General features: G+C 38.8%; 2 protein-coding genes across 3 annotated transcripts; both read right to left on the reverse strand.

The window, feature by feature from the left end:
* Positions 1-244: 244 nt before the first annotated feature.
* Positions 245-9,694, reverse strand: LOC144716531 (Transducin/WD40 repeat-like superfamily protein). Of its 2 annotated transcripts, none has more exons than XM_078591666.1 (20): positions 9,637-9,694; positions 9,300-9,521; positions 8,848-8,956; positions 8,395-8,754; positions 8,267-8,322; positions 7,663-7,909; positions 7,528-7,583; positions 6,340-6,616; positions 5,935-6,098; positions 4,912-5,030; positions 4,728-4,829; positions 4,518-4,656; positions 4,357-4,443; positions 4,129-4,290; positions 3,846-4,058; positions 2,363-2,448; positions 2,190-2,239; positions 1,723-1,979; positions 1,399-1,584; positions 245-943 (listed from the first exon to the last, which is right to left on the reverse strand). In XM_078591666.1, exons 1-20 carry the CDS (start codon positions 9,673-9,675, stop codon positions 536-538), a joined length of 3,339 nt encoding a protein of 1,112 aa, XP_078447792.1. In that variant the 5' UTR covers positions 9,676-9,694; the 3' UTR covers positions 245-535. The 2 variants fall into 2 exon arrangements, with proteins under 2 accessions (XP_078447792.1, XP_078447791.1); XM_078591665.1 differs by having other exon boundaries at positions 2,172-2,239.
* A 7,585-nt stretch (positions 9,695-17,279) lies between these two features.
* On the reverse strand, positions 17,280-19,095 carry LOC144716532 (putative (S)-N-methylcoclaurine 3'-hydroxylase isozyme 2). The gene is made up of 2 exons (XM_078591667.1): positions 18,088-19,095; positions 17,280-18,020 (listed from the first exon to the last, which is right to left on the reverse strand). The coding sequence occupies exons 1-2, from the start codon at positions 18,955-18,957 to the stop codon at positions 17,403-17,405; spliced, it is 1,488 nt and encodes a 495-aa protein (XP_078447793.1). The 5' UTR covers positions 18,958-19,095; the 3' UTR covers positions 17,280-17,402.
* Positions 19,096-23,217: the final 4,122 nt, after the last annotated feature.

Raw genomic sequence — 23,217 nt, forward strand, 5'->3', positions numbered from 1 at the left:
AAATATGTTAGCAACAAGGACAGAAACATAAACATGATTAATAGGTAATGAATAAAATACAGCAAAAGTCAAAGACCATGTCAATACTTACATTTCAAAGCCCTCAAAGTATGGGAAACTAGTTCTGATTGCTCAATAAACTGGGAATCAATCACAAACACTTTGCTTGGAGTCATGTATACGCCAAAGTCAGGATGATGATGCAGCATATAAATAATGTTAAAAGAAAACAGAAAAAAACATCAAAGAAATATTTGACCACAGGGATATTTCATAAGACAAGGCAATTCTTTGCCACCCAATAATCATGAGATTTGGAGCACAAATGTAGTATAATTTAATTGCAAAATAGGGAGCACAAATATATAATCTAGAAAAGCCGAAAATATTCTGCCAGCAGTGTCTGCATCAAGATAAATGCGCCCCAATTGTGACAAACTTAGATTAGATACCGTAATGCTTGCTAGATGAGAGTTCATCCTGCAGGTATCGCACTAAATTCCAACTAACCATGATCAACCATTACCGGAGAGAATCAGATCTTATCCTTCAACATTTCCAACACGCGGTCCGAAAGAGCCCCGGCAAATCTCTCCACAATGGGTTCAACTTCCAAAACCTTGTTACCATGTGAATTAAAAGAAAACTTTTCTCCTTTTAAAAACCCCGCCAGGGTTTCGAGTTTTTCTGAGATTGATGGTAGGGAGACCTTCAATTGCATGAGCATCTCATCTCTGAGACTTTCAGCTGCATTGGTTTCAAATCTTGTGCATATGCCAATTGCTTGTTTTGCAGTTTTGTCAATGACTTCAAGGGCTGTTCTAAATTCATTCATTTCCTTTCCATCACCTTTGATGGGATTGGAGTCATCATTATGAGGGATGTCACGCGCTTTCATGGAAAAAGCTGAGCTTGGATTTGACACATCGTCAGTTTCCTCTCCCTGTCAATGATCAAGGGATATTTTAATTTCTAGGGAAAATAACTAAAAAGAAGAGAGCCATGGAGACCTAAACAGAAGGACATTCGTAGGGAACGAAAAAACTACTGTGGGTTTCAGTTTGGTCATTGTCATCATTTCATGGGTTATTGGTGGGACTGATGAAAAAACTGAACTTAGATTTTTTTGACACATTGCCAATTTCTTTTCCCTGACGGTTATCAAAATACCGATATATTTTGTTTTGAAAACATATGAGGCAGTCACCCGAACAAATCGGTAACCACCTGACAAGTACATGGTTCGAGCCCTAGGACTCAATTACATGTATATATTTCCCTCTTCCCTCTTCATCCCCGTCACGAGGAAAACCAATATCAAAATACCGATATTGGCTGGAGAAAATGACTAAAGGTGATGAACATTCTGAAGGAATGAAAACTACATTGGATACTTACTTGGTCATTGTCATCAGGCCGAGGAGCCACTTTAGCCCTTTTTACTGCTTGATCTGGTGAGTCTTCAAGGCTTTGAAGGCCACAATTGAATAGAGTTTCAACGCTCCTCTTGCAGCTAGATAATTGATATCGGCGAGAATGAAAATGCCCAGACAAGCTTTTTCTGCCCGTAAATTCTACTTCCGGCTATGTAGAAACAAGATGAAAGAAGAAATAGACGTTACTTGGGCTCTTGTAACCGTGAAAAATCTTTCACCTAGAGAATTCTCAACAAATACATTTTAACCTAAAATAAACCATGATAATTACTCCCAAAATACATACCTGTGTTGGTGACAGATTACAGCGCTTTTGACCAAAAGAATCGTCGGATGTTATTTTGGTGGCATGGTTATGAACGTCAACTGCAACAAGGACTTTAAGACTACTTTCTCCTACTGCATTGATTTCCAGATTTGTTGATGAGAGCCTCGATTCATTTGATGACTTATCACCATGCAGTGGCCCAATCACCAATAAGGATTCTTCAAGCTTATTGAACGATGATGATCTACTTACTTCATTCCCCTCCATGACTCGTCCTTCAAAGATAAATCATGCAATTATAACACAAAATATGAGCTGTACATTGAACCCAATTTCTTGCGGATGAAAAATAGCCCAAAAATGAATTAGAACTGAAATGATGTTCAATCGAAAAGCTTAACTTTAAGATCTTGATTAATATTTTAATATGTTTGCTGAGCAGATTTGATGTGAGAGATTTTAAGAACCTGAGGAATGACTAGGACCTGCTCCGTCTGGCTCACTTGCCATTTGACAACTCCTTTCATGCACATTTCTGGTTCAATAGTACGAACAGGCTTGAGTTGTGAGGAAAAAAACAGATTCATTCATTTTTGAATGAAGAAAAGCGCCTTGTTTATCTAGATTCGGTGACCATATAAGGAGAAGGTGGACGTACTTGAAGTTTTGATTCATCTGTTCCACAATTCCTAAATCAGAGCATACCGATTGCTGAATCTCAGGAGAAATGTTGGTGTCGGATCCCTGAAAAGAAATTGTGCTAAGTATATAAACCAAATTTCAATGTCCAATTGAAATTTTCATCTGCAAATTAAATGGAGAAACTGTCTCTAAATTATGTATGTAAAACGAAAGAGTAAATACATGAACAAAAAAGACGACACTGGTCGACTAATAGATCAAAGTAGGGTTCGCCCAACTGATACCCGTCCGTCATCCGGTATCGGACAACCGATATCCGATATCCGGGAAAAAATGGGACAGTGCCGGATCGGATATCGGATGATATCCGTCTCTGAGGGGTAGACGGATATCGGTACCGGATACTGTAGGTAAGGGACGCGACGGATACCAGATGCCGGATATCGGTTTTCGATATCCAGATATCGGAACCAGCATCCGGATATCGGAACCTGTATCGACAGTAAAAATGCGATTCTCATATGAATGTCTGACTTACGTACGCTAGCAGTAAATGATTTTAATCTATTTTAAATCTCAGTTAATATATAGAGTGTAAATTTTTTATTTTCTTCCATATGGGATAACAGGATTCGAAGTGTACTGTAAACTCAGAATCCCGTTATCCCACATGGAAGAAATTAGAAACCTTTCTCTGTATGTATTAAATGAGTCCGACTATACACCAAATGATAAAATGCTATTTTAATCTATACTCACCATATTTAATGGGCATTATATTTGTTTATTATTTAATACGTCGTCCTCATTAAATATAAGTAAAAAGTTCTATTTTCTTCCATATGGGATAAAGGGATTCAGAGTTTAACACCAAACTAGAATCCTGTTATCCCATATGGAAGAAATTAAAAATATTTGGCTGTATATATCAAACGAGATGTGTAAACAATAAAAAACCTTACTTATTACTCTCTTACCCATGTTAATCGCTGAACACATAAAAATTAATAATATTTTATAGTATACTTTCGCTGTGGATATCGAAAACCAATGTCCACACCCGATATCCGATGTCGTCATCCTCCCCCCTGAGACGGAGACGGATGCCGACATCGAGACGGATATTGGTATCGGATATCAGCACTGTAGCAACCGATATCCGATACCGATATCCGATATCTGGATATCGAAAAGAACGGATACCGGAAATTGCCTTTCCGGTATCCCATACAGCATTCGTCCTGATACCGGCATCCGGTACCAGTATCAGGATGGGCGAACACTAGATCAAAGCTTTGCAGGCAAAAGAGGGAATCATAAGAAACAGGCACTTGTAAACGTCAACATTTATTAGCTCTCTTATGAAATCTAATGAAACGAAGTGAAAAAAATTAAAATAGTTATACTTTGAAATCTGAATAAATCTAAAAATAATATAAGATAATCAGAATGAAATAAATAAATAAGTAGAACATAGGTCACAACTACAGAAACAACACCTGTACGAGGACATCTTCTCTCTCTACTTTGGTCTGTGCCCACTTTGGCAGCCTTGAGACGCTGAACTCAAAACTTACATCTTCCTCCAAAGGATAAACAATTTTATTACTTTTCTCAACATCCCAGGAAAACCGATCCTTCACCTTCTGCGACATTTTCCTTGACAAGATAGGAGGAAGTTTCCATATAAAAATGCAGCTATCAATGCTCACCTAAAAATCAACCAGTCCACAAAAAAATTAGAAATTTTGAATGATGATAAAAATAAGGAGAGGAGTTCACCGTTATCAAGTGTCTGCAATCAGGCAAAAATATGCAGCCAGTTATCACTTCGGCGTGGCCCATTACTTGGGCGATCGCCTCTCCCGTCACAAAATCATATAATCTTAATGATTTGTTTGAGTAAGAACAAACGATATAACTTCCAGTGGAGTCAATAAGGACCTGGTAAAAAAATATCACGTTGAAATAGTACATAATAGGCTAGAGAGAGAAAGAACTTTCTCTGACCTTTACAGGTTGTCCAAGATCCGCTTCTTCTTTTATTGAACCAACTAACTTCCCCGAAGATACGTTATATTTATTTATTTTCCTATCCTTGAGAAAAGAAAACGGGTTAGATTTCACTAAACATGAATTAATAGTATTTCATCAGTAGCCCAAACAAGCACCTGATTGACAGTCACTGCTATCTTTTGTGCAGGTTCAACTGCCACATCAAAGATGCCACTGTGATGACCTGATTGATTGGAACGTCGTGAAACCCTGCATCCAGTCTCTGACACGTGGACATCTCGAAAGTATAGGTATCTGTAATTAAAATTAGCAAGTCAATAAAAAATGGCTTATAATTATAATGGTTCAAATTCAAATTTGTTCACCTGTCGGCACCACAACTTATAAGCTTTGTGTCATCAGATGTAAGAATTATCGAGGTGACAGCTGAAGGATGGTCCTCCAGGCTTTCAACTAGGTCAAAGTTTCTGAAAATAGCAAATAATCAACATTACACATATACCCACATTTGTTAATAATAAAAGGCGAATTTATTGCTCTAAATCAGACCTAGAGGAATCATAGATATGGATGGTTCGATCTTTGCTTCCGGTCACAAGATAATGGCTCTTATCACAAGAACCTTTAATACCAAAATATACTGTAAGGATATCCGCACGATGAGCTTCCTGAAAAACATGAAAAGTGTAAAAAACAAACTATTTCTTCTATTGAAGGTGTCATTTAATATTTTCACAGCAAAAAATTGATGCATAAAAAATGTATTTCTGAGATGGAAAAATCAAAACTGAGAATCCATTATCCATTTAAGGAAAAATCCACAGCAGGAATTTGATAAGTCCCATGCAGAATGTACCATTACAATGTAATCCCGAGGCGTAAAACCTCAGTTGTACAGAAATAGATGAGTCAGAGGGAAGCAAGCGAGAGTGTTCCCAGACGGAGAGGAGAACAGGAACTGTTAGGGAAGAGGTCAAATAGAGGCGGTAGGGACTGATCAGAGACGAGCCGCCTGGAGAACCAGTGAAGAAGATGATGATCACAAGGACGAGGCTCGTAGGAGGGACGGAACTTGGACGTAGAGGGGAGGGACACAAATAGCCAATAACATAACTTTCAATCTTTTCAAAAAAAAATTACTTACTAAGGGAAGGGCTATGCTATTTAGAGGAAACAGGGGATCGGAGAGACATAGGTGGCCCTATTGGCCAAAAGACAAGGCTGTCCTCCAGGAGGGTCGGGTATAATATCAGAATTCACTTAATAGTTAAAATAAAAATAGAATGTGATTAAAAGTGTCAAAATGAAAGAATTAAAGAAAACTTTAGCAGAAATTCATTATAGAAGAAAACGAAAGAAAATTGCAACACTGAAAAGTGTCCAAAATAAAGACTAACGGTTTCAATAACTCATTTTTTTACTTATTTAAAAATAAATAAATTCAATTCAGTAATTCACCACTGATTATCAAGTCATATAATGGGAATTCATTAGTGTTCAAATTAATAAGAAAGAAAAAATGAAGCTTAGAAGTATCAAATTAAAGACTAACGATTTCAATGACAAGTATACCTTGATACAAGTATATGTAGATGTTTGTAAATTAAATATGTGCAGGTTTCCCCTTAAGTCTCCTGCAGCCAGGTATTGACCATCTGAACTGACGGCCATTGTCCGAAACGCATTGTCATCAAGATTTGCGTCTACATTTTCATGGTCAAGTATGCCGCAACTTACTAGCAAAAAAATAAAAAATTAAACAATAAAATATCTGGTTAAAATTTACGAAACTACTAAAATTAACAATCAGGCACAATGTCAGGATGAGAACTGTTCAATCAAATATGAATCAGATGGATCTATGAACCGTAGGAGAATATTGAGAGCATGATGTAGTAAAAAGTTCCATCAGTTACAAATTTTCTGTCACTAGAAGTTCCATAAATTTTACCTAATTAGTTCAAAAAAAAAATTTACCTAATTGAACAGAAGAACATGAACTTTCATCTACAAAGCTGGTTATTTGTTCATTCTGTGTCAAGTCTTTCTGATCTTGACTACTCTCCAAGTGAGTCAATAGTGCGATGTCCCACTGCCTTACTGTGCCATCTGCAGAACACGTCACAAACGATACTTCGCGGCAGCTGACTTTATCACTCTCTGCGGAACCAATGGGATCCAAGTCTCTTGCTGGCAGGTTCTTAATGTCCCATATGCAACCACTGTGTGAGACAAGTACGCAGCATTTGCTCGTCTGGCAATACGAGAAAATATTTTAAAAACTAGCTTTCATCAATAAATCCATTTTTAATCACCATTGTCCTATCAAGGATCACTTCTAACTCAGCACATCACACGGCAGACTTCCATTTCAAGGAATGAGACGAGAAGATATAACAAAATAATAGTTTCTCTGTTATAATATCTATTCACCCTCTTCTGATCCCTCATAGGTTTTGGAAATTTAAAAGTTCCAATATGGATGTTCATACACACAGCGTTAGGAATCCTAACCCCTATCCGGTAATTCAGTCATTTGGATTTTTTATGGTTTCACTCTAAATACATGTTGCCCACTCCTAACTAGATAAGACAAGAAATTGTTGAATTGGCTGAGAGATCCACCAAAGGGTGGTTCAGGAATGTAACCATTGCTATCAAAGCATCATTTCTTCTATCTTTCTCTCTCTTTCCTTATCAATGGTGACCAATTCATGGTCTCTAGTATGGTTGGTATGTCCTGACGATGATGGCATGGGACAGGCAGCAACGTTGAGGGATGGTTGACGATTTGTCAATGACATTATCAATATCAATATCTGTCAACATCGATGTCAACTTTACAGCAGTGCCTATCATTGTCACCCTCCAAAAAAATTGTCACCGTCACTGCGAGACACCTACATATGTAATTTGTGTCATCCCCTGACACTGACTTGACGTTAATACTCTTTGTCAATCATTAACATCAAACATTCAGGGTACCCTCTCAACATCATCATCAACCACCTTAGAAACCATCAATGTCATTGTCAAGGTCAGCATTGATAAGGACTGAATATGTTGATGATGACAGGTGCCAAACCCTCTATCACATTCACAACAAGATAGGCGAAAATGAGAAAAAACTAATGGGCCATGAAATTAGATAACAGAAGGTTTCACCTTCTGAATTTGATCTATGTCCCATATGTAGAAGCTGTGATCTGCATAGATGACACCTGGAGGATATTGGGCGTCAGAAATAGCAATGAGATAAGCTTTCTGGAGTTCACCTAAGTTATAGTCTGAGTTGGTCACCGAGTCTTGATGGGGATAAAAATTGACAAGCAGTTGCATCAGGCTTAGGAATATCATGATCAGCGAGCATTTCGGATGATTCTGCTTTGCAAGGCAAATTTTTATGACCAAAAGACACAGCTGGATCAGCATACGTCACACATCCCACGTAGAGGAGCCCGCGAACTTGAAAAAGTTGTACAACGCCATTGCTGCATGCACATGCAACCAGATCCTCTGACAAGGATATGGAGAATGCTTTTTCTACCTGGAAAAGTAAAAGAAAAGACTGAATCAGGAGAAAGAAGGAGAAAGAATACCGCTTAAGCCCTATGCACTTTACTTGAAGCCCTAAATTATAACTTCAAAAAACTGTACAACCCGTAGAGAATGTTTTCTACCTGTAATGAATGAAAGACAAAACTGAATATGAGAAAAGAGAGAGTTTACAGATGACCCTAAACCCTATATTAAACTTGAAAGGTTGTACAACGCCATTATAGCATCGACATGCGATCAGATTGTTTGAGGACGCTAACAAGAATGTCTCTTCTACTTGAAAATGAATTAAAGAAAAAGACCGAATCGTGGGAAATGATGGAGAGAGAATGATGAGAACCCATACCTCCATGTCAACGTATTTCTTGATCGTAAACCCTTCATCTATTTCACATAAGAGACCTGAGATGCAAAAAATTAGCCGCATAAGAGGTTACATAAATAAACAAGGGAATCTCTAGTTACAACACTTGCCTGTCTCAGTCAAAGCATAAATAGAAATTGATTCTCTGGAGGTGTCTTTGGAAATCGGTTTGGCAGCAAAAATTGATGCAACTGAGACAAAGGATCTGCTTTTGTGACTTGAAAGATTTGCAGATTTCGAGTCCAGGGGGTGAAAGTCTTTTCCCATGGATTTCAATGACTTAATGCTCCAAAGCTTTAGATGCTTTCGCCCGATAGTGACAAATGAGTTGTCTTCTAATACAAATTTAATAGAAAGAAGAGGATACGGAGTGGAGCTGGGTTTCACTTTAGCAGATAACTTTCCACTCTTCCAATCCCAAACGCAGATATGACCATCATTGTGATGTCCAAGGGAGACCAAGGTTTTTCCTGTAAAAAAGAAGTCAACATATAGAAAAATATAGAAAAGTGGGCAGGCAGTCTACTGCTGAAATTTGGAACAGTTTGACTTCATTAACTTACCATCTGGCGAAAAGTCAATCGATTGCACTCGAATTTGGTGGCCTTTCAACTCACATATCAAGCTGCCAGTAGAAAAATCCCAAAGTAAGATCGCAGGTGCCTGCGCAGACTGCGAAAGAACAGCATTTCAAACTTCCAAACATCAACCCTATATTTCTAAGAATGAAGAGTACTGTCCAAAATATAACTTTCTTCTACGATAACGTCAAAAAATCCAGCCTTTTACATCATAACCGCGTGATTCTGACGTCTTGATGATGAGGAATAACAGACCAACGATTAAAACTTTGTTTTTTTCGACTATTAAAAATAGCATAAAGAAGATGGACCCGCCTTAATTTTAGGCACTAAAAGATGAAACACATCGGCATAGACAAGAAAATTTCGCGAATTAGATACGGCAGCATTAGTTCACCAATATTTTCCCTCCATTCTCGTTTTCTTGAACATACCTCACCGGCTGCCACGATTCTCCTACCCTGCCGTGCCAGCGCCACACAGCTCAACGGTTTGGGCACTCTGGACGACACCATGAGTGGCGCGCGCCTATCAACCTCTACATCGTACAACACGACCGCACAACCGGCCAGGTAAGCACAAACACCAGCCGATGCATCCGAAGCGAAACCGTTTGCGTTCTTCGTCGTCAAACCGATAATGTCTTCGATTATCAGCTACCGAATAGGCGATTCGAAGCCAAAATAAGGAAAAATGTCAGAAAAAATACAGAGAAACTCGATCTATAACGCTAAATTTGGAATCAATAAAGAAATTTGAGCGAGATCGTACCTTTGGCACTGAATCTGTCTTCTTCGGCTTCCTCCACATCTTGAATCTTCGTCTTTCCTCCGGAAGAATGAACGGAAGAAAAGGGGGAGAAATTTAAACAAGAAATAGCCGCGAAGAAACTGAACGGTATCCTGTCTCGAGGAGTAACATAACGTAACCTGCTCCACTTGTAATGTTCTCTACCTTACTGTCGTCCTTTCCATCCTTTGCCGTCATCAGTCATCTGTTCTGATTAGGGTTTGACATTTTGGGCTTAAGTTAGATTAGACCGGACAGAACCGAGACCGTCAGTTTGCCAATTTAGGGTAGACCGGCTAGTTGGTCTAGATTTGTGACAGGCTTCAAACTAGACAAAGGACAGGGAAAAATAAAATATAATTTATTGTCGCTCCCACTCCCACTCCCTTCCCCCCTGATTTCACCGCTACATCTAGGGATGGGAGGTTAGTTGTTCATGTTTTTGTTCGTGTATTATAGAAAAAAAATTCCTGCCAACTGTTCGCTGATTGTTCATTAGGGTTTTTCTATGTCATTGTCCGTGATTATTCCTGTCCATTTGCAAATGAACAAAATATTTTTTCCCGATCCCTAGCTCCACCTTCCACCCGGCTCCCATCTCCCCAGATAACATCTAATTAATTCTGTAAAAATATGCTGTATACTTGATTTTTTCTGCTTATTTTATTTAAAATTTTCACATGCATCATACACTTTTTAGGGTTATTAGAATATACAATCTAGGATTCAAGTAGGTTTGTGGTATCTCTGTTTTTTTTTCTCACCTGTTTCTATAGAAAAACATCAACATAATACATTAAAAGTATATCATAGTTTATTTTTTTCATTTAAATTACTTTTAACTAGTTGTGTTTCATAAGTAAAATTGCTTCCTTATATATATAGACTGAAATATATAATGACTGAACTTAATCCTGTTTTATCAACATAATACATTAATACATATATATAAACTGAAATCTATAATGACTGAACTTAATCCTGTTTTATCTGTTCCACGTGGATTAGACCCGTACTCTATATTAAGAAAATTTTAATAAATATTTTTCCCTAAATCAAAGTCTTAAAGCAGAATTTTTTTTTTTTTGCATTTTTAAAAACTGAGTGTTCTGAAATACCTAATAAAAAATGTGGTGAGTAAACCTACGTCAAATATTTATGCAAAAAACTAGATGGTTTTAACAATGAACATTAATAAAAGTAATAAATTTGAGAAAAATTTGTATCAGGGAAACCAGAATTAGACAATTGATATCAGGAGAAAGGAAAAAATATCTAAATAGTAATTTTATAAGTGAGTTTTAGCTGACATTAAATTAAGAGTAATGCAAAGTCATAAATTTAAGACAAAATTGTGTTGGGATAACCAACATCAGACAATTAAACATTATGACAAATAAATTAAAGCTTTATATTGTCTATTAGAATACAGTTTGCACAATTTTTTTAATTTCTTTTAATCTTGAATGTTATTTTCTGGATTTCACAATTATCAAATGTCTTATGAAAGCAAGGAAAAACTAACTTTAAATTCGAATATGATCTAATTGTTCATCCAGGTCTACCCTAATTGAAAATATATTATTCATAGTTTAACAAAGTTTATTATGTGAGCTTGATTTCCTCAAATTATAAATTGTTCATGCAGGTCTACCCTAAAGCATCTCACTTTTTATCATAAAAGAAGATAAGATTAATAAAAAAATTACTTTTTTGGGTCTGACCGTGGTTCCTACATTTCACCACAAGTATAAGGAATGTTTTTCATTAAACTACGCAAGTATAATAAAAATAAGGTCCAATATCATTTATAATAAGGCATCTTTAACAATCATAAATTTTCAAAATTGTGGTGTATATTTGTACACTAAAAATTGCAAAGTCTTATTGTGGAATGACATTTAAAGATTAAAATTAGTAAAAATATGAACAAAGATGAAGGCAATAAAAAACAAAGTTATACCATCTGAAGATAAGAGCGAGAGAGAGATGAGAGAGAGAGACTATAAGAAATAAAAGAAAGAGAGATAGATAATAGATGAAATAAGGGAGAGGGCACAGGATTGTATGAAACTAAGAAATAACAATAGTCATTGTTTGCATATGTGGTGGAGTAGTTTTCTGATGTTAATGTCACTCCCCCTCCTTATTCCTTACTAATTTTATCTTGAGATGGGGCCATTGCATATCCTACTTAGAGTGGTTCCCCAAGACAACTACAGCCACTAGGAGGGTTCATTCCTTTGTGAAGAAGCATTTTTTGTTGGTCCCCTCATTTTTTTTTCATCTTCCTTGTATCTACTCTCTCTCTCCCATATTCATTTCGTGGGGATTGCTCCCCTGTCTTGGGAGATTTGAAGAACCTTCTGTATGAAGAATAATAGAGTTCTTCGAATTTTTTTATCGTGACATCTTGGAAATTGTTTTATCAAGAGTATAATTCCTTTGAGTTACTATTTTTTATTCATGTGTTTATATAGGTAGTCCCCAAATAGTAAAAACTTAAATTCATTATGTTTGTATGTGATATTGTAGTTGGCCATTAACGTTTCGGAGTTTAGTAAGTGATAACATGCATTTCTAGTGCCTTGTATTATTATATTTACATGTTTTTATGCATTAAATTACTGATATTTGCATGTTATTAAGCTTAAAATGATTAAATATATTTTTAGAACAAATTTCTGAATTTTCTGAATTTTTATGATTTTTCTAACAATATATTCTAAAAGAATATAACTTTTGAGACAGAATATGATTTTTCTGGAATTTTTTGATATTAAATTTGGAAAGATATGATTTTTCTGAGTCAAAATATATATGTATACGTTTTTTTGGGCTTTTATTTTATTTAATATGAAATTTTAAGTATTTTTATTTTTTTATGGCATAGGGTGACGTGGTGTGCCGATGCGCCACCACGTCAGCGTCGAGAAAATGATTTTTTCTTAGTTTTGTCCTTTTGAAATGTACATGTGGCACGGAATGCGAAAAGACGCGGAATCCAAAAAGCCACGGAATACGAAAAGCCATGGAATATGAAAAGCCACAGAATACAAAAAGCCACAGAATACCGAGTGCTTTGACTTCTTAACAGGCACGAAGTCGATGACATTGATGAGGAGAGAGAAGAAATTAAAGGCTAGGATTGCTTCAACTTCCAACGACCATAACTTTTGATCTTCTGATCTATAAATAGAGGCATGGATCATTGTAAAAATCATCTTGATCTTGCTTCCTACTTTTGTGGGCTGATTGAAAGATAGTGAGTTTTGAGATCCATCAAGAGTGTTCTTGGTGTCTTGGGTGTGTGGGAAGAGACATAAGAGAAGAGGGGGAGCTTACCGGCATTCGCAAATCGCCGTGATCTTGGCGGAATGTAAGGATCTAAGGTAAGTGTCTTCGCATTACATTGTTTCTCTCCCAGCATCATCGTTATCATAGTTATAGTTTTTTATCAACGTTTCATTTATCATTTCACTTACTTACGTCCCCATTCTCTCATCTCTCGATCCTTGCCATCGTACCACTCCATATCCAACCACTATCCTCATTCATACCGTCGTTCATCGTCATATCCATCACAATCACTTACTCTTTTCTTTAAGTTAAATTAGCTTATAATTACTTATCTTTTATCGATATCACTAGCTCACATCCTCAAATCTTGCTTCCATCGATCCGCTCGTCCATCATCACTAGTATAAGAAAGTAATTCCTTAATCATTGTTCCCTATGTAGACGATTCGTACTCATCACTAACTGAGTATTTTTAAGTACGGTTAAATATATTTTTATTGAATAATCTCAATCACCAACGGCAAATTTTAACCCTAAAATTGAGATTATTAGTAAGTATGATATTGTTGGGAATAAAAATTTGTAAAAGCATATTTGGACATGAACGAATCTAGAATATAGTGTGGATGATCATCGGACGAATGCATTACAGGAAGAATGCAAGACGTCATTGTTAACCTCGTCAAGTCCCCATGTCCTTGTCATCAACTGAGCACCCTTAGCACCAATGGAGATCAGAAGGGAGAGAGGGAGAGGGAGATAGAGAGACTCCTTATTTTAAAGCAAATTTCAAAGAACTCCAATTACTGGGATGACAAAACAAGAGAAAGAATGAACTTTTATAGGCACTACTAATGGCCTTAGTGGTTGCCTAAAAAATATCCACAATCCTATAAAATAGGCATATCCGATTTTCTAAGATCTGCAGTGTAGAAATTACAAGGGCTGGTTCAACCCCTCAATCCTGTAATATGAGCTGGGGTTTGACACATTCCAAAAATCTCCACCTTGACATACACCCTAGCCCAAGTAGACGTCGTTCCATCGTCTTTTAAGCACTCCACATTCATCAAGGTACTGACAATTTGAAGCATGTCCAAGCACCGAAGAAACTTCTCCCACATGATAACCTTCAACAATATGTATGTGAAATTCTACTCTGCTTGCACCTTTTGAAGAACAATCTCAACAAAATTCAGCAACTCCCAGATCGTGTGATATCACACATTAACACATTTTGAAATTGCATGGTACACCTGATTCTTTGACAAGCATGTATCAGTATAATTGTTTCTCAGTAAAGAAACCTCTCTTTTTCGGATCTCTAGATGATTTATCAATACATTTAACCATAAGGCCTCTTTTTCTGCCTTTCTATCAGCCATGTACTGCTCAGTTCCAAACAGAGCAACATTAGATTGCAATATTGAGTTCCAGCTCACAAGTCTACCAGCCACAGTAAACACATTATATCGTATATGTTTGATGATCTAAATCACCTACAAATTTGGAACCAACAAGGCCCATTGATGATAGAAAACTTTTCCTCTCAACAGAATCCCCATACTTATTGAGCCTTTTAGATATGGAAGAGTCCACTTCACCACAATCCAATGTTCCTTTCTAGGTTGCTCAGAAACTTGTTCACAAGAAAAAAATACATAATATATGGCCTTATGTAGAACATAGCATAAGTAGAAGAACTAATGGCCCTAGGAAACATAATTTTCATCATTCAGCCATGTCATCCTCCATCTTCACAAATTGCACTTTAGATAGATTGAAATGATGCATAAAAGTACTGGCCACTTTGGCACTAGACATGCAGAAGAGATCAATAGTCTTCTCAAGATAACTCCTCTAGGTAAGCCACATGGATCTCTCCACCAAGAGTCTTCCTTCCAACTCCAAGAATCTGATGGCCTCTCTCCATGTCCCTCTAGATCTCTACAGCAAGAATCTTCCTTCCAAGTCCAACCTTGCAATCTCATCAAAGTTCTTCAAAGCAATGAGCATATCATCTCCATAGAGCATCAAGATAATGAACGACTCAACATCACATCGATTCAAGTAAACACAACAACCAAACTCCCACCTGGTGTAACCAATCTACACCATATCCAAGTCAAATTTCTCGTACCGCTACCTCAGAGATTTCATGAATCCATAAAGTGATTTTCCCATTTTGTAGACTAAGATATTTGGTCCCCAATGCAATGAAACTCATCATATAATGCATTTAATGGTCTCCTCCAAAACTCTATGGAGTAATGGTGTCTTCACATCCTATGGCTCGAGTTCCATATTTTTGGAGACAACAACTCGACAAGGGGTTCATTCAAGATACAGTTTTTATCAAATACCACATCTTGACTGACCACGATCTTTTTCACATCAGGATCACGAAGCCTACAGCCCTTCACTTCACCTCAGTAACCTAAATAAATGCACATCTTGGACACTGATTTAAGCTTTTATCTCTCATCAGCATGAATGAGATCATAACCTAGACATCGAAAAATATATGTGGTGGAAAACTCAATATGATCTCTAGTTTATAATTCTTTGGCCACCTTCCCATCAAGAGCTGAATTAGGAAATATAATTTATCAAATAAAATGGCACCTTTACTACCCCAGAAATCCTTAGGCGACCCCACATTCATCCTCAAGCAACATGTCCTCTCTGTCATAGTGTGGTTCATGCATTATGAAACACCATTCTATTGGGAAGTCATCGTCATTGAAAAGTGAATTTGGATCTTCTGCTCATCACAGAACTAGCCAAATTCTGAGTTCTTGATCGCTGCCCAATTATTTGTCAACAAGACCTTGATCTTCCTCCTTGTCTAGTTCTCAACCTTAACACGCCATATCTTGCACCAAGAAAATACCTCAGACTTGTGCACCAAGACATGAACCAAACCTTCATAGAAAAATCATCAATAAATCTAAAGAAATAATGAGCTCCTCCACTTTATGTTGTATCAACAATATCCTACAGATCAACATGAATGTAATTGAGAATGTTTTTCGTAGCATGCTTTGCCACCTTGAAGCTGACCCTGCACTACTTCCCTATGACTTAATAATTTAGATTTCTAATTTTAAATATTTAACTCCATGCAAAAATATACATTCATGAAGCATTTACATACGTTTCTTAACCTTAGGTGTCATTAGTTAGAGGCTCATGTTGTGTTGTTGTAGCAGGTCTACCTATAATAGTGCTCCCCTCATGTCTATAAATGTTGGATCGATATTATCTCCCCTTCATAGTGACTAGTGAACCTTTAAAAATGTTGATCACCATATTCTCAACCTAATAAGAACATCCATTTTCCTCTAGCACATCGAGGGAAATCAAGTTTTCATGCAAAGCTGGTACATCCCACATTTACCAACACTTTCAACTAGCCATCAAACCTATGAATCTTCACATTTCCCATGGCAACAACCTCACATGAAACCTTTTTTCAATTAAAAACCATCCCCGTTGGACTCCTATAAGAATCAAACAGGTCAGCAAGGTTACACACGATAAGAGAAACCAGAATCAAGTACCCATGTGTATGCCAACTCTAGATTTTTGCAACTGGGGTATAAAAAAATCACCATCATCACTCTACTCCTTTGTGATGTTAGCTGAACTTGACTCTCCTACTGCTGCTTACATAAATTGAGCTTAGGACAATCTTGCCTCATGTGCCCCTTAGCATGACACTAGTGGAATTCCTGGTTTTTCAACCAATCGGACCTAGACTTGAACCAACCACTTTTTTTCTCTGAAATTTCTCCACTCTTTCATTCGATCTTTTTTGTCCACCTTGCACTAACAAACCTTTATTTTTATCACCATCAGATTCAGATCGCCCCTGGTCAAACTCCATCAAAGTAAAAATTGTCTCATAAAGACTTAGCATGTTCATCCAGTAAGCATAGTAATTACAAGGTTCTCATACTTATTGGGAAAGGAATGAAAATAATAGGTCCTCCTCAAACTTCTGTAATTTCACACAAAGACTTAAAAAATGATCAATATGAGCAAGCCAAGTTTGGTACCTTCGGCCAGCCGAAGCAAAAATAGCTGCACCTTCTACAAAGCCTTGCTCATGTACCTAAATAAAAGGAAAGCCAACGAGGATGGCGGCTGTAAAACGGATTAGGGTTAATGGGGGTAAACACCCTTTAAATAAGAGGGAAATGGGCCCCAAATGGGCCCTTCCCTCAGAAAACGACAAGGAGGGGGGAGCCTCATTTGATCTGTGAACAATTAATACTCAAATATTCAATTCCCTGGCCCATCATCTCTGGAAGAAACAACTCTACCTAATAATAGATCTCAATAAACAATATAATATTCAATTTCCTGACTTAACCATTTCCCAATGTCATTCTCGGGGTGGGGGAAATGTGGGTCTTAGATTATTTTAGTCTCCAAATCTCATCCTACCGAAGAGGCCTAGGAATGAGAACCAATGGCTCTCTTCTCTCCAGCACAATGCCCAGCTTCTCCTCCATGTTAATCTGGCACGGTGGCTTCTCCCCGGGCAGGACCCAATCGAAGTTGTACACCATAGTCGCCACAACAAGCTGAACCATACCCATTCCCAAGGCCATGCCAGGGCACATCCTCAAGCCTGCGCCAAACGGAATGAACTCAAATTTCCCCCCTTTATAATCCACGTCCCCAGAAATGAACCTCTCCGGCGAGAACTTAAGAGGGTTTTCCCAGATTGCCGGGTCTCGCCCAATCGCCCAGACGTTCACCATGACGGTGTAATCCTTCGGAACGGTGAACCCCATCACTTCACAGTTTGTAATGGACCGGTGAGGAAGAAGAAGAGGTACTGGCGGGTGAAGGCGAAGCGATTCTCTGACGCAGGCGTGTAGAAAAGTTAAGCGACTGAGCTGAGTTTCATCAGGAACGACGAGGCCTTGGTTTTCTCCCATCACTTCTCGTAACTCGCTCTTCACTCTGTTCATGATCTCCGAGTTCCTCAGAAGCTCAGACATCACCCATTCCACCAGCGCCGTGGAGGTGTCCGTTCCCGCAGTCAACAGCTCCTGAAAACCACCGATGAAAATCCTGGCCTAATACTTCGCTAAAAAATTCTTGAAAGTGAAAACCCACCAGGATGACGACCTTCAGCTGGGTGTAAGAAACGCCGCTCCGCTGAAGAACCTCGGCCAAGTCCTCCTCTCCCTCGTTCTTCCCCCTCTTGAGAAGAATCTCGTCCCAAATATCGTAAACTTTGTTCAGATAAATCTTCACTTCTCTCTTCCGCGGGTCGGCATCAACGCTTTTGGCGAGACTGGGGAAGAAGTCCTCCAGAGAAGGCCGCGCCCCGAACTCTAGAATTCTCGCCATGTGTTTCTTCAGCTCGGGGAAGGAGCCCTGCCCGTCTTCAAGAGAGAGCACGTCTCTGGAGAAGATCATCTCCGTGATGGAGTTAAACAGCGTGGCGAACACCATCTTGCCTATTAGTACTTGCTCTCCGGCGCGGCGGTGGAGAAACTCCGCCATGTGAAGCGCTTTCTTCTTCCTGCCGGGGCCGTGGCGAGAGAGAGAAGGGAGAGAAAGGAGATGGGTCTTGACGAGAGTGCGAAGGAATCGCCATTCCTCGTCGGCGTCGGTGTTCCAGATGAAGGACAAGAGAGAAAACTCCGGAATTCGGTACGGGGAAGGGACGTATCGGCCGCAGAGAGCGCGGTCGCTTGATTTGAGAACTTGCGAGGCGGAGGCCGGCGAGGAGGCGACGAGGAGATTCCAAGCGCCGAGGCGGAGGTGGAAGAAGGGGCCGTGGTCGTCGGCTATGGCCGCCAGAGCCGCGTGGAGACGCTGCTTGGAAGCGACCTGGCGAAGAAGAAGGTGGGGGAGGTTGCCGATAATCGGCCATGGCCGCGGTCCCGGAGGAAGGTTGGGTTGCTTTGAAGTCGCCCGGTTGATGAGGAAGACGAGGAGAGGTAACAGAGCAAGGAAGAAGAATTGCCAGTTCTCCATCTCTGTTCACGGGCGTTGGTCGGCCACAGGTTTGAGAGGATAGCGTGTTGGTTGTGGTAAAGGGGAGAGAAATTATCGGAGGGAGTTGAGAACGTTTGGACGAATGATAATGAAGTCAAACATGATATTGAATGGCCACATGGGGAGGATAGAGAATTTTTATTGTAGTACTAGGCCGAGAAATTATCGGAACAGGGAGTTGAGAACGTTTGGAAGAGAAGCATGGGGAAGAAGCGGTGGCTTGTTGGGACAGTGCGGAATGGGTTCAAGTAAAAACTTTATATCTCAGGCCAGTTTCTTGGTTCAGATTGTATCGTTTCTCATTTTTCTTTTGTTTACTCTTCTCTTGTTCGGTATTCGCTTTAAAGTATCTTTCTGAAGTAGGAATCAACTTTGTACGATTTGGGACATATTGTGATGTTAACTTTTTGAGTTTTTCGTAGTGTCTTAGTTATGCCAATATGTCCCTGTCATCATAAGAAACCTTTACGTCGTAAACTTTGGGATATGTTACAGAAAAACATCAAAAGGACAGAGATGTGGAAGGAAATAAAAACGAGTTTGAAGCAGTGAAAAACAATGAAAAGCGAAATTTCCTTAAACTAGAAACAAATAACTTAAAAGTGAATAATGATGGGTCAGAAGATACCCAAATTTTAAACTGAAAATGAAAGAGACACCAACGAATTACAACGGACAAATGTATAATGATGACAAATAGGCTTTGCCCAACCGATATCCGTCTGATATCCGGTATCGGACAGCCGATATCCGATATCCGGGAAAAAATGGGACGGGCCTGGATATCGGACATCGGATATCGACCGATATCCATCTATAAGGGGTTAGACGGATATCAGTATCGGATATGGCGGGGGTGAGGACGAATAGGGTATCGGACACCGGATATCGGTTTTCCGATATCCGGATGTCGGAGACGGATACCGGATGCCGGATATCGATTTTCGATATCCGGATATCGGAACCGGTATCGAATTGTTTTATTCTATTTGAATCTCAGTTAATATATAGAGTTTAAAATTTTTATTTTCTTCCGTATGGGATAAGAGGATCCAAAGTTTAATGTAAACTCAGAATCCCATTATCCCACATGGAAGAATTTAGAAATCTTTCTTTGTATATATTGATTGAATCCGATATTATATCAAATGGTAAAAATTATAGTATAATATATATTCGATATATTTATTGGCCTTTATATTTGGTCATTATTTAATACGTTATCACAATGTCCAATAAATATAAGCAAAAATTTCTATATTCTTCCATATGGGATAAAGGGATTCGGAGTTTAACACCCTGAATCCGGTTATCCCATATGGAAAAAATAAAAATGTGTGCCGTATATATTAAATGTGATGACTTAACTCTTAATAGGTTCTCTCCTATCTCTCTGGCCCACGATAAATCGACCTTTCGCTGAATAACTCTCAATTAATAATATTTTTAACTATACTTTCGATGTGGATATCGAAAACCGATATCCACAACCGATATTCGATGTCGTCATCCATCCCCCTGAGATGGAGACGGATGCCAACATCGAGACGGATATCGGAACTGTAGCAACCGATATCTGATATCTGGATATCGGAATGAATGGATGCCAGAAAATTGACTTTCCGGTATCCGATACGGTATCCGTCTCGATACCAGCATCCGATACCAGTATTGGGACGGGAAAACCCTAATGACAAATGAAACAAAATCAGAAGGCCTACCTCGAGAAAGGAAGTGAGAATAAGACAAATAGTTAAGATAAAATTCAATGGATCGAGAAATATGACACGGAACAGGTGAATAGTAAAAACAAATGGGAATCTCAAAAATATATGGCAAAAAAGGTGCCAAAGCATAAGATCAATGGTAAATTGTACGAGGAAAAAAATAATTCTATCAAAAATAATAAAAAAATTTAATCAAACGGTGAAAATGAAGCCAGTGGAAGAAGATAGACGAAACTACATAAATCCAATCATGGAGAAATAATGAAAGTCAGAATAGGAGAAACAAGGTAAATTAATAAAAAAAGGTTCATTTGTGGTGCACACGACCACGCATCATCACCAGACGTGACACCACTACTGCACGAGACTCTCTGTGTCATGACAAGTCGCCAACGTCAACTTTGGACCTGGGATCCGAGCGACATTTAAAACTAGATTTGAATTTTACAGTTATTTAAAGTTTTCTCTTCTCTCCAAGGCCTATAACTAGGCCAATGTTGTATTGAACTTCTTGGTGATTATCCTTGGAATTGAAGTTTTCTTCTAAAGAAATTGCCCTAGTTTTCTCTGCACAGATGCCGCTGCCGTTGTTTTCGCTCCCATCGCTGCTGAGAGGAGGCTGTCCTCCCCTACGCCCTGCTCTGATCTCAAGCCTCCCCATGCCCAAGTGTCTTCAGCACACCGCTGCTGTTGCCCCATGTCATGACACACGCAAGCGCTTGTGCTGCCGCTGGCCGCGCGTAGTTGCACGCGCTGTCGCCTGCCACACTCAGTGACCCGGCCAGCAGCCACTGCACACAATCGCTGCCTCACGCGACCCCCCCATGCGACCGTCGCACACTGCCGCCACCCTACAGCCGCCGTGCACAACCGCCCATCCACGCGGGCGCTGCACGCAGTCGCCCGACACCGCGGGCGCCTGCACAGCCATCCTGCCATGTGGCCGCCTCTGCAGCCAACACTCGCCACCTAATGTTTAGGTTTCAGGGCACTGCCTCGAACCTCGCAAGGGGGCAATTCCCCACTTAACCCGAGCAGTTGGATGCGCTTCCACCTTGTCGAAGTGCACGTCACCTGCTCCCGCCCTCGACGCGTTGACAACTTTCCGCATCACCCCATTGCACTATGCTGGTGCTAAATGTCCACTCTTTGGTGTTCTGCATTATTTCCTCCAGTATTTTCTCATGTGTTTTTCCACCGCCATCGAACTTTGTAGAATAGGTGTCTTTTTGTAATCGACCATTCGAGATATTAGATTTGGAGCTTTGTTTTCACTACGGTGGTTGTAAGACAGTCCTCCTGCCCTCAACTGAGGAAAGGGTCTGCACCGTCAACATTTTCTCTAACGTTAAATGTTTGAAGTCGATCGTGTTGATTTGTGGTCTGTTTTATCCATCCTTTGTTGAGTTAGCCGATCCTACCCGTATCAGTCCTGGTCATCCTGCATCATTCATACAAGGCTGACTACAGAGAAAAATGAAATAAAAATATGTTAAAAGCAAGCTAGAAGTAAAAAGGGAAGCCCAACTTAGAAAAAAGGGAAAAGCAAGAGTAACATAACCTAAAGCAAAAAGACAAGAAAATAATAAAAATCATAAAAATTCAACACACTAAACTCTGCCTCATTAGTGGCATCACCACTATCAAAAAATCCAATGATGGTTGTTTTTGTTTTTAGCTTCAAGACGAGTTTTTTCAAGTTAATTCCTGGTCATTATGTCGGATGAATCTATTAATTTGGTATGCGGGTGATAAAATAATAACTGTGTTGTTAGCTCCATCTTTTTGATACACCTTTGTATATTCATAATAAACTAATATCATGTTATTAACAGCAAAAAGTAGATTTTTAAATAATTCATGAAATGTTATATTTAATGTAATATTCATATGAGATGAATAAAAATTTATGCCATTGTTTGTTAACTAAGTCCGAGAAAATTATTACATTCCTTACCAGCTGATCCTTTTTAGGAGACTTATGACTAACCATCCTTGAATAAGGAGAAGTCAGGAAAATTAATTATTAACGGTCATTCTTATTGTACTATATTTTTAAAAAATGAATGACCTTAATTTGAAAATCAATCATAGAGTGGTATGAAATGTGGATCTCGGATATGGGCAACTAAAGCACTCTAGGCCAACAAGCAACAAGCCTGCTCCTTGGGAACCCACCGGCAACCCAAATAGTTAAATGACCTACCTATTCAGATTTTTGTCCCTTCATCTTCTATGATAGAAGACAGAAGTTTTAAATCCAAACCATGATTTGTCAACCAATGAGAAGCAAGGGCGAAATTTCATGAAGATGAATCAAGGGATAACAAAGGTAATTTTTGATAATGCTAACCCTATATATAAATACTATCATATCTTTCCTCTCTATCTCTATTTTAATTCCAGATGTTATCCAACGGAGGAAGATCAGCAGGAAAACTCTCTAGGATCACGGGTTCTCAACCTGTTGAATGTGAATTTCTTGAGTGATTTTTTCTTTGGCATACCCTAT

The sequence above is a fragment of the Wolffia australiana genome, chromosome 2, assembly GCF_029677425.1.
Source record: "Wolffia australiana isolate 7733 chromosome 2, ASM2967742v1".
Lineage (NCBI taxonomy): Eukaryota > Viridiplantae > Streptophyta > Magnoliopsida > Alismatales > Araceae > Wolffia > Wolffia australiana.

Coding starts and splice junctions, on each gene's coding strand:
- LOC144716531 (XM_078591665.1), bottom strand. CDS start 9,675: ATGTGGAGGAAGCCGAAGAAGACAGATTCAGTGCCAAAG. Junction 7,910..8,266: donor AGAAATACGTTGACATGGAG/GTATGGGTTCTC, acceptor TTACTTTTCCAG/GTAGAAAAAGCATTCTCCAT. Junction 4,291..4,356: donor ATCTTGGACAACCTGTAAAG/GTCAGAGAAAGT, acceptor TTTTTTTACCAG/GTCCTTATTGACTCCACTGG.
- LOC144716532 (XM_078591667.1), bottom strand. CDS start 18,957: ATGGAGAACTGGCAATTCTTCTTCCTTGCTCTGTTACCTCTCCTCGTC. Junction 18,021..18,087: donor AGCTGAAGGTCGTCATCCTG/GTGGGTTTTCAC, acceptor GGTGGTTTTCAG/GAGCTGTTGACTGCGGGAAC.